Here is a 12,065-nt window from a genome sequence, read left to right as displayed (position 1 = left end):
TGTATGCTGTCGCGAAATGTCCATCTCTATCTGTCCGTAGACTCTCTCATTGGCTCACTTTTATTTATAAATCCATTCTTGGGCTTCTTCCTACTGTACATATTTGCGTTCACATATGTGTAGGAACCTTAGTCATTATGGCCTGCGCTCTCAGGATATCATTCTGATGCAGGTCCCAAGAGTCAGAACTGAACTAGGTAAAAAGGCCTTTACATGTTTTGCCCCCGCTACCTGGAACGATATCTCTGCCTCTGTGACATAGGTGACCTTTTGAGTTCTCACAAAATCGGCAACACTACACAGACAGGCTTCAACTGAGAACATATACTGTAGTTACATTTGTGACACGTGGCATCATCGAGGGACTTAGACCTGTAACAATTATTATATAATCGCCAAACCGCAATTATGTGACATAATCGCAATCTTTTTCTTTTTTTTACCGTGATTATGCTTCTTTTTTTTTTTTTATTGCTAATCTTTAAACCGAGCACTAGCAGTGTACAATTTCATAATGGTTGCACTTCATGACAGTGGCTGTTGTGTATGATAGGTTCTAGAAGCAAGATAGTTAAGTTATGAAGCTAAACCAAACCAGAGGCTCTGGTCTGGGAGCTGGAACTCAACCCTCCTCTCTGCTCAGGTTATAGCTCTCTCTCACTCACTCCTCATTCTTTCTCTCACTCACTCTCTCACAGTCCTCACTCACTATATACTTGATGTCTAAACATGTCTGATTGTGTCTTTTTGTATCTATCATACAGTACACAGTGTAACAAAATTAGCAATGACAATTCAATAGCACACCATGGCTCCTCAAAACATCCCATATATTTTAGGGTTAGGAAGGTTTCACAAATGGTTAATGTTACAAAACGGTCATACACACATTCAAAACGTAAAAAGCACAAGAGCTACAGTATGCTCCTAGACAAGCAGCACTCAGGAAAAATAAACAGTGTTAATATTGTTCAGAGGGAGAGATTTCACATTAGTTTTCCTCATTGAGGAAACAATTGATTTACAATACAAATATGAATCAACATTATCATTCAGTATGAATCTTAATAGCAAGGTATTAGAGTAATGCTAACAACCGGATTACAGACAAGACAGTACACAATCATAATCACTTGTACTTATGTCCCATGTATCCTGTTTGTCCTATTCAAAACAATGACATGTTATTGACATACAGAAAATGCAATGCAAAGAAGTAATGTGTGACGCGTCACAGTAAAGTGCTTTGATGGAAGATGATCTTATTGCTTATTGATCATATACACACACAAAAAGCAGTGCAATTCTAGTAATTATGCTCAGGTGATGCAAGTCCGCCCTTTTAATCCTAGATCCTAGTAGTCTCTGGTGATGTCCCCTCGAGCGCAGTGTGTTCCAGGGCTGTCCCCAATACCATTTTACAAGCTTTGAATATTCTTTGGTGTGAATGAATGAGTGCCTAAGCCAAAGCAGGGAGAGCCATCCCATGGGACCTTAATTCGGGAAAAATATGTACAGTAGTCAATGGCGATAAACAAATAATTTATTGATCCCGTTTGAATTGTGCCATGACCATACACATACAGTATGATGTTTGCCAATTTAAAACATAATTATGCACGTCAAGAAAGTCACAGTTTGTCGTAATACTGCAAAGCAGTTATTCAAGAACGGGTAAAAAATTATTTAAAGAGGTGAAAATCACTATTAGTCTGGCCATGTTGAGAGCTGCAGGAATGCAAAAGGACAGTTAGTCAGTACTGTAAGAGCTGGCATGCAAGATTGGCTTCACAAGGTTTTGGTGAGTGTTAAACGAGTGTAATGTTGGCTAGATAATATTAGATAACTTGCCACTTAACCGAGATTAAAATGTATGTTTTAAATCGACAAACATCATATGTGATGGTCATGGCACAATTCAATCGGGATCATGAAATTATTTTTCTCACGCTGTTCACTACCATTCATATTTTTCGGATTGGTCCCACAGCGGTTCTCTTCCTGCTTCCGCTTAGGCACTCTTATGTGCCAGAGAGTCATTCCCGTTGTCCAACTTTTGCCTCCTGCTACTTGTAGATTGTAAGCTTTCTGGATTGTTTAGCTTGCTAGCTGAGTATTTGTGCATGATTTAATCATGTGTGGGTTTATTTTATTATGGCTTGTGACTGTGTCAGTTTGCCCAAGTTTAGGTTTCATTTTCACGTTCTGGCTACATCCATAAACTTTTGAAAACCACTTCCAATTGGGTTTTATCAAAATCTATTTTGTACCATGATAAACTAGAGGCTGATAGCAGCCTACCAAAATCAATCAAAACTCTTTTCAACTCTTTCAAAACTTTTGGCTGTTTGCAAACGTATGCATGTGATCCTAGTCCGCGCATTGCTTGTTCCAACTCTCGCCCCACCAGCGTGCTTGTGTCACGTTTACAAAGGAAACATAATATAGCTAAATAGTAGCAGAGCAATTTGAGAAGCATTTTAGCCTCTGGCTCTCCTCTGCTCCAGTGCTGCCACACACGCGTGCGCGCGCGCGTGTGTGTAGCAGTACTGGAGCAGAGGAGAAACAGAGGTGACAGCCTTAACCAGAGAGTGTTTTGAGGGACAAAACACAAGCATGAAATCTGCTTCTGTTCAGTTGCACTTTCGCAAGTGTCTCAGTGTAACATTATGACAACATTGGTATCGGTTTGAGTATCAAACCGACAAAAAAAAAAGAAGCTTCAAATACTGAAATGAGCTCTGAATACCAACGTACCAAACGAATAGTGGGATACTCTAATTACTCGGGCCAGCCGTCGTGTGTTCCCCTCTACAGGTGTTTGGACTGGAGGATGTACAGGGTCTCAACCACACTGGCAGCAGCTGGGTTTGGGGCTGCAGTGAGGGGTGCAGCAGGGCTCTAACTCCGGGTCGCTGCCTTTCTCTATCTGACTCTCTCCAAACACCATGGAGGCTTCAAACTGGGCCTTGACGCTCTGGATCCTCTCCAGCACCGCCTGGAGCTCGGGGTGCTCCTGAGGGGAGAGGGGGTAGTTCTCCGAGGGGTCAGCCTCCAGGTCGAAGAGCAGCGGGGGGTCGTGGGGCTTCAGGAAGGAGATGATGTGGCAGTCCTTATCTGGAGTGGTCTCACTGTGGGCAGCCCCTGGGAGGGAGACACAGCAGGAAGAACAACCTCTCGATTTCTCTGGCTCTAGATTACTATTTGACATTGTCAGTTACATTAAATTATATACCTCTATATATACCTAATGTTCTGACCCTCTCTTCAGACTGGGACGTACCTCGTGTATAGAAGTGGGCCTTGTACTTCCCCAGCCTAAGAGCGAACAGGCCGTACTTCTCACTGGGGTCTGTGGGGTAAAACATCATGGCCTCCCTCTTACTCTGGATAGGAGGAAGGAGGAGACACAGGTCAAGGTAATATCGTCCACAGGGAGGAATCGGAGGATATTTATCCTACGATTATTATAAATGCTGTCCGATAGAGATCCGTGACATTTCTTGAGAGTTGTCTTGGCAGAAGTGGGTAGTAAGTTAGTTAATAAAATGTTCGCTGTGACCTTTCACATTCGCAAAAGCAAGCCTGATTGCATACGGCAAAATAAGAGTCCACCAGACAGGGTTGCTGGACCTGTTTAATATGTGCTATTGGAGAACATCAGAACGTCTCTCATACCTTTCCATGGTTGACCAAGATGTCTGTCATATCAACACCATCCAACTGCACGCTGGGTAATTTGGCACCTGCAAATCCAGCTATGGTGGGCAGGATGTCCAGGGTGCTGGCCAGCTCATGGGTGACACCTTTTAAATTAAAGTTCAAGTTATATTGCATTCCCCCAGTCAGATAGTTTCACTTCTCCTCACAGATCAGACCTAAAATATGCCAATTAAAAATGCAGTTGCGAAATTGAACAAGATCATCATGACCATCTATCTTGAGAACCCTCAGACCATCTTCAAGATCACCCAGTAAGGTTGGGCAATAGTGTGTTAAGTATATGTACTGTACCAGGTGTGATGGTCCCAGGCCAGTAGGCTATGGCAGGCTCCCTCATGCCCCCTTCGTAGGTGGTGCCTTTCCCACACTTCAGAGAGCCAGAGTTCCCTCCCCGGGACATACGCATCAGCTCAGGCCTGGAGGGAAAGGACAAAGTGCAGCAAGGCTTAACGCACGCACGCACGCACGCACACACACACACACACACACACACACACGCACACACAGGTAGCCTACGTGAGGGAGAACTAAGTACAAACCTCCCTCTCTCACACACACTTACCCGTTATCGGCAGTGAAAAGTATGAGTGTGTTGGTGAGCACCCCATTCTGTTCCAGGGTATACAGAAGGTTCCCCACAGTGGAGTCAAACTCCAGCAGAGCATCTCCGAACGGGCCTCTCCGAGACTGCCCTGCCGCCCGTAGACCTGCGTACTGGGGATAGTGGGTGTGCTGGCGGGGAGAGAGGGAGGGTAATAGACAGGAAGAAGAGAGGGGAGAGGGTGGAAGGAGACACACGGAGAGAGAGAAGATCTAGATCAGAAGATCTATATTACTTGAAATGAAAATCACCAAAGCTTCAGTAAGTTGATGAAAGCTCCTCCTCAAGATCTTTGAGTGGGGTACCAGTGGACTGGCTGGCTGCTTACATGGGAGGGGTAGTAGAGGAAGAAGGGTTGGTTTTTCCTGACTGATGCAGTGATGAAATCGGTGGCAAAATCACTGTAAGCTCTCTCCAGATCCAGGAAGTCGACTGGCTGCTGCTTGATGACATCATTGTGCATCAAAGGGACAGTTACTACGCCACTGTCACAGAGTCCATAGCATTTAATGTCCGGAGGGAAACAGGTAAGGTTTTGACAGGGTCCCTATGTGAGGCAGAGAGGAGCAGAAAATGAGAGAGAGAGATACAGTGTTTCCGCTGGGAAGGTTTTGCCTTGGTATGGCGCCACGGCAAAATCCTTGCCGCCACACCATACATTTCATACAAAAAATAATATACAAATTAGGCTATATACAAGTCGTGATTTAAAAATCGTAAACTTTCTAATTATTTCTGCCTAAATGCACTAAAACCATTAAAATGTCGTGCCCACATTTTTATTTTCAACAAGAGCCTAGACAGTGTGCTCTGGGAAAGCTGCTTTCTGTGGTCAACTCAAAAGACATCCAGCGCGTCTAGGGATGTTTTCTTCAGCAGCGAGCTATTACAAAATAACGTAGGATAGTGTTTAACCAGTGTTTGAATCGAACCAAAATGTGCCGGTACCTACTCCTCCATAGACATAGCCGTTTAAAGGAAATCAATGTTGGTAATAAATAGGTGGACTCATATAGAGCTAGATGAAGTGCCGACAGCTCCTGCCTATTTGTTTTTTTCATTCGCTGAGGACAACTGGTGGATCCTATAGCCTAAAGCCTACATTTTCCAGATGGACATCCAACAATATTTGAAGAGGAACAGAAAGTGGACTGATGCTGAGAGCAGTCAGGTAGGCTATTGCTTCCCGTGGACCAGTAAACTCTGTTCGGGCAAGTACCTCATGCAGTTGTCTGATCAGACAAGTAAAGAAATGTGTTTAAAGTCGCACAGAAATAAAAAAGCATTCTGTCCCATTTTGGTTCACATAATTGGTCAGTGTTCACCTATTCAACGATGTATGGCAAAAAAATTACAAAATTCTACTTTTGTTGTAATTTTATATCAAAGTATATAATTTCTTACTTCCTGGAAAACGGTAGGTCACGTGCAATTACGACAACAGGTACCTTAGATTTTAGGCCAATAATCTCACGACATCCACCCGTCAATCAACGCTATCCTTCTATCGAATCTGTCTGAAGTTCTTAAAACCCGTCCACTTGTCAATGTTCCAATCAAATTCCTCTAAACCTTATGTCCCACCCTCATAGCTTGTTTGCGTCAGAAATACGTCAAACTACAGAAGTTAGATGATCTCAAACGTCCGTTTCTGTGTGACTTTAAATGTGATAAATATGTAAAGTTATCTAAAAATAGAGTTTAGAAACACAATGTGGAGCTACACATGCACCAAGTAGCCTACTCTATGTTTGAGTCAAAGCAGAGCCTCCATTTGAGCTACATAGCCTACATGCTGCTGTCCGTCAGTCAGCAGCCCTGGTCAAGGAGATGGCCCACACCACAAGCGCAAGTACAACATGAGAGTCAGAGGCGCTGCCTTGACTGATTGAGCGACTGTGTTTTTGGCTGGCTGAACCAAAAGTTGCGTTAATGTTCTCCAGCCACCTAAAAGGTGCCAGTCAAAACAACAAAATGTCAGTTAAGCATAGCCTAATCTATTATTTAGGCATGTAAAAAGGCAGTGATTGGGAGAGGGCAGGACTGTGGCACAGAGCGGAGGGATGTGCGAGAGGAGAGAGGTTGTTGAGAAGAGAGCAGGAGAAGAGAGAGGAGAAGGAAGGGGACAGTCTGATTATTTAAACCATCTGAGCATGCACCAATGGGTATCAAGCATCAATTTTAATTAAAAAACATTCTATTTATTGTTCTCACCCATCACTTACAAAAGGTGTTTAACATAAAAATTATGTTGCAGTATACTTATTATTTTGTTATTTCCATTCTTTAAAAGTCACCAAAATGCAGGAAACAACGTCTCAAACTCTTTTTTTCTGGGGCAGGACCACCAGAAAACCCCCTCTCTATTTTGTCAGTCTCCAGGTTGCCACCACACCAAAAGATCAGTTCCACAGGAAACACTGGAGATGGAAATTGATCAGTTTATTATCTAAATTGGCACTGACAAAAATGCCACAGTAAACAGTAAAAACACTGACCATGTCGTGGGAGTAAGGGACCCCAAGGTAGTGGTCAAACCCCTGTTTGGTGGGCAGGTACGTGCCGTTGGGGCCAACCCCCAGGTGCCACTTCCCTATAGCAGCGGTGGCATAGCCCAGCGGTCTCAGCACCTCGGCGATGGTGGTCTCGTTCAGCGGCAGACCCCCACGGGAGCCAGGGTAGAGAACTCCAGGGTATACCCCCGACCTGGTCTGGTAGCGCCCGGTCAGCAAAGATGCCCTGAGTGTGAGCACATTATTTATGATTTAATAAGTGAGAATGTGACACTTTAAGAGTTGTTAGGGAAGGGAGGAGCATGGCATAGATGCTATGGTAAACATTACACTAACTGTACAGTAACTGTAGCGGTAGCTAATTAAATAATCTACTGCAGCCTTGTGAAACCATCCTGATCTCACGAGATCACATAGGTTTCGCTCTCAGAACATGCAGCTCCAGCTCTAGTCTATGGCCCAGTCCCAATGTCCACCCTTGCAGACTCACAGACTTAAGGGCGCGCTCCCGCGAAGTCCGCGAGGGCTTAGGGGTGTCCCAATGTCAAATCGGCAAGTGCATGAGGGCTCTCTGGCAGACATTTTGAGCCCTTTATGCCCCCTTACCGTAAGTCTGCACTTCTGCAGACTTCGCCTAAGGGAATTACCCACAGTTCATATCGTTGTGACGTGAAACACGGGGTTACCTGAAGAACAGCCAATAAACAAGCACGGACAGATCAACCATCCCTAATGTTCACGTTACAAAACAAAATATGTTTTCATGTTTTCAGCTGGACTTGCTTATCTGCACAAGTAGCCTTATAATTATTTTGGTTTCATTATTTTTAAGTATGGGTTATTAACCCCATGGGTTTGTATAATGTGATTGTGTGTAAAAATATGTAGGCTAAGGTTATAAATTACATTGATTTCTGTTGCTCTAAATCATATGATTTCCCAGTTAAAAGCGGTATGACATTAATCACCCATTTCGGTGCAATGTTCTTTGAATTGAGATTTCCAACATGAATATGGAAAGAGTTGTGAGGTGCAGGAATGTGTATATATCATATATTATCATTCTTAAAGTCCCAGTTAACCAAAATCAGAGATTTGCTTGAAAACACATTCTATGTGTTAGTGATGCATTGCTGATAACATGTAAAAATGGGATGAACCATGTGTAGTACTGAATTGTGAAGTTAGACCAGTTTTGTGTTTTTGACCAGTTTTGATTTCTGGATTTTCTGGGCGGGCTTAAAACGGTACCGGATGACGTAGAGCGGTGTTCTTAGCATATCCCCGCCCTAACACTATATAAAGCTAGAACGGATTTGAATCTTCGGTTCTCCTGCTCAATCTTGAGTCTAGAATTAGCTAGTTTTAACCAACAGTCTAGAATTAGCTAGTTTTTCTTAGTTAGCAATGCCTATGCATAAAACTAAACGAATATGCATCCTTCCTGGATGCCAGCAGGAATGGGATGATAAGGTCTCCTTCTTTCACTCCCGAGTAAAGCTGAAATGAGAAGCAAATGGTTAGCATTTTTGAAGAGCCATGGTGTTACAGAGTCTGTCACCGCTAGCGCCCGCCTCTGCAGCAAACATTTCACTCCCGAAAGCTTCTGCAATTATAATATGAGGCTTTTGGGTTTCACGGACTCACGACTGGTCCTGGTGAATTCTCCTCCTCGCATCAACCTTTGGTGCCGACACCGCTGCCTTGTGTGCTTATAGCTAATTAACGTTATAACGTTAGCTAGGTAACGTAAGCAATAGGAAAATACACTGCTACGTTAATATACAAAATATGTGTCTTGACATTTATGTGGTAATATCAGCTATGATGAATTATATGTAATCTTAGGAGGAATTATAGCTAACATTAGCTATGTAGTTTGTTGCAGATGGGAGTGTGTATATAACCTTAGTCTAGCTAACATAGCTAGCAGCACCGACCAGGCGACCACCCACCAAATAACGTTACGGATGATATATTATGACTATAAGCGTTAACTATACAGAAACTGCCTGCCATATTTGTGGCACCTGATGTGCGTATGGGTTCACCGGTAATGGTTACAGTATATTTCTCCAGCGGGAGACCGGGAGGCGGGAGCGAGGGGGATGGTTAGGTAGGTAGACCAGGTAGACCAGCTGCAGCTGGAGAAAGACGCACCCTCTCCCAGGGAAGCGGTGCTCGGCGGCTAATGGCTGAACATTCCAGTTCTGTTGGATATGAGAGGGAAAGTTGAAGCCGAGTGCTCGTTATTCTCACACATAACATTGCCAACGAGAGTGGATGAGTCTGTCCCGATTATCAACTCCGGTAGTGTACGCTTCTTCGCGCTATCAGCGCTGTTCAAGCCAGTGACTAAAAGGTACATTTTAAACAACTTTTTCCATTGATCCCAAGGGACGACAGGATCGCCTGGGAGGGATAGGAATGGGTCCGGAGGTGGCAGGGAGAAAATAGGGACAGACTCATACATTCCTCGTTGCCTGTTTTTGTATTTTGCATCTAAGGGCAGTAACACTGGCGCGTTGGTATAGAGTAGCTACAGTTTTACCTGTGTTGTTTGTCAGGAGGTAGGTTAGGAGGAAGCATCTGTGCGTTTGACTCATTAGACAAGTGTAATTTCAACTCCTCTCTGTTTTCACAAAGCTGTGCCTTCCTACCACAAAAGAGACGGCGTGCCAGTGTGACAATATGCAGACCAGAGAACGGTACTATTTGACAGGTTCTTCCCCCCACACCCCCTCCCCACGCAATTGGGTGTGGCTTCGGTGCCTTCAGCAGACACGCCCCCACAGTCTCAGACCAGAGAATGCTGCTGATTTTTAACCGATTTTTAAGCCTTATTTTATATACTTAGCGACATTTTTAATCACTCAGATTTGGCTGGGTGGTTAATGACATGTTTTCCTGTGGTGTGTGAAGCTCATAAAAAAAATTTGAACTGGGTTAACCTGGACTTTAAGTAAATACTTTTGGATTCATCACAAACAAGAATCACAGGCAGTAATGTAGTTCGCATATCACCACAAAATGAAATTATTTCAACAAGTTGAACAGACATGTTTTGAGGGTAACACAGAGTTCGGATAATGTAAAGGGGATTTGACTCAGCCCAAAATTAATTTACATGAAGGCCTACAAGAAAAACATGTAAAATTGAAAATTTGATTTAAAAAAAGCCCCACACCCACAATAGTAAGAAATATGTTTTCACGTCAATGTCATGTGATGTTGCAAGTGCTGTCCCATTCCTTTTTATACCAATTCGAGCCCTTGCAGCCTCTCGCACTCAACCACTTCACCAGGTGACGTCAATAAGTGTGTGAGGGCTCAGGGCTTGAGGGTTTAGGGGGACATTGGGACTGGGCCTATCTCTGTATGACATGGTACCGGTACCTCGAGGGGCTGCAGACTGGACTGGTGCTGTAAAAGTCTGTGAATCGGAGTCCGGCGGACGCCAGTCGGTCCAGGTTGGGAGTGAGTGAACTGGGATGCCCATAACAACCCAAATCACCGAAACCCAAATCGTCCGCGAAAAGGAGGATGAAATTTGGAGACGTGTCACAACTCACAGCGAGAAAGAGAACAAAAGTAACACGAACGAAAGCAGAGGCCATTCTAGCAATGCTAGTCAGCTAGAATGACACTCGGCTAGGCTACAGCTAGCTAACTACAGCTAACGTTAGCTAGGTAAGTTAACTTGCCTGGCTGTGAGGGAAAGGCACGGGAAGAGCCTATACAAGAAGCCCCTTTGCATACCATGCATGCACTTTTTATACTCTGTTGAACTATTACATAGTGATTTTGTTAGCAACCAAATTGAAGGCAAGAACCTGTCGACATCTGACAAAACAGCTACAAGTCATGTGATCATCCACCGCATCGGCGCTTACCCATGACGTCATGCGAATAAGTCACGTTTTAGGCTTTAAAGGAGTAGTAAATGGTAAATGCATGTTTAGCCCCAAGCCCCCAGGAATCGAAATCTAAAGTGAAGGCCTATTGAACCGCGCCATCTTGGCTAGATTTGTAGTCACTTGGCTATTTCCGGTTACTTTTGACTTGCGCAGTTGAGCTTCTCTGGCCGACGCGCGTCCACGCACGTTCCCGGCTCTCCCCGCTTTGATTTAGCAATGAAAACCGGCTTGCATATTAACCTGTTTTTGTCAAATATATCAATTGGAGAAATTATTTTTTGATCCTGGCATCTTAGTTTTAACAGGTTAAATATAATTGAACATGTTTTGTTTGCTAGTAGATGGTATTCATTCCGTTCGCGATAACGTTATTGCAGCCAGGCTAAATTCCTCCAGGGAGCCAGTGACCGGCGAGTTGAAGAGCTTCACTCCCCGCCAGCAGGAGCTCTGGCCGCGGCTACCGCATCTCGGAAAACCCGCTGAGTTCATGGCTGCTATTTCACACTCGCCCTTGATCAATCCCAATACCGATCTATGGTAATAATGAATCAATCGTTCAGATCAGATCGGCAGTGCTGCATGCATGTTACAACATCATTGTTAGCTTTATTAACATAACCATAGCCTACATTTATCTCTCTAACGTTAGGCTATCCATCTTACACCAGTCGGCCATTCGATAGCTGGAAGCGGTCAACGCCAACGTTGACTGAAAACACCCAAACTCAGTGTATCGTTTCATCTTCATGCTACACATCAACTCCTTTACATTGTATGTGAATAAATTCCTGTTATTCTAAAAATATCCCATTTCTGTCCATTCCTGGAAAAGGCTAATAATTGCTGTCAAATGATCACTCCAGTTTATCACCGTATCCCACTACCATTTCAACTATGCACAGGAGGTTGTCTTGTGGTCATTTTCATTAAAAAATGATTAGCCTGATCAGTTTGTTGTATGTATTAAGCCCTTTTTGAGCGGTATGCTTGTATTAATAGCTTATAGCTTGCCATACTCACCAACCTTGGGACCTCAGAAATAGGGAGCATTTCCAAACCAAATTGCCAAATAACCAAATTTATTCACATACAATGTAAAGGAGTTGATGTGTAGCATGAAGATGAAAGGATACACTGAGTTTGGGTGTTTTCAGTCAACGTTGGCGTTCACCGCTTCCATTTATCGAATGGCCGACTGGTGTAAGATGGATAGCCTAACGTTAGAGAGATAAATGTAGGCTATGGTTATGTTAATAAAGCTAACAATGATGTTGTAACATGCATGCAGCACTTCCGATCTGATCTGAACGA

At 43.7% G+C, this 12,065-nt stretch overlaps 1 protein-coding gene across 1 annotated transcript; it reads right to left on the bottom strand.

Moving 5' to 3' along the window:
• Positions 1-818: 818 nt before the first annotated feature.
• LOC311320749 (arylsulfatase A-like) lies at positions 819-10,664 on the bottom strand. Its single transcript, XM_084452575.1, has 8 exons — positions 10,234-10,664; positions 6,823-7,063; positions 4,653-4,871; positions 4,286-4,455; positions 4,015-4,139; positions 3,679-3,806; positions 3,284-3,386; positions 819-3,144 (listed from the first exon to the last, which is right to left on the bottom strand). Exons 1-8 carry the CDS (start codon positions 10,452-10,454, stop codon positions 2,846-2,848), a joined length of 1,506 nt encoding a protein of 501 aa, XP_084308701.1. The 5' UTR covers positions 10,455-10,664; the 3' UTR covers positions 819-2,845.
• Between the last annotated feature and the right edge of the window lie 1,401 nt (positions 10,665-12,065).

The sequence above is a fragment of the Borostomias antarcticus genome (assembly GCF_949987555.1).
Source record: "Borostomias antarcticus genome assembly, chromosome: 18".
Classification (NCBI taxonomy): domain Eukaryota; kingdom Metazoa; phylum Chordata; class Actinopteri; order Stomiiformes; family Stomiidae; genus Borostomias; species Borostomias antarcticus.
The sequence above is the reverse complement of the archived record's forward strand: the minus strand, read 5'-3'. Positions and strand labels throughout refer to the sequence as shown.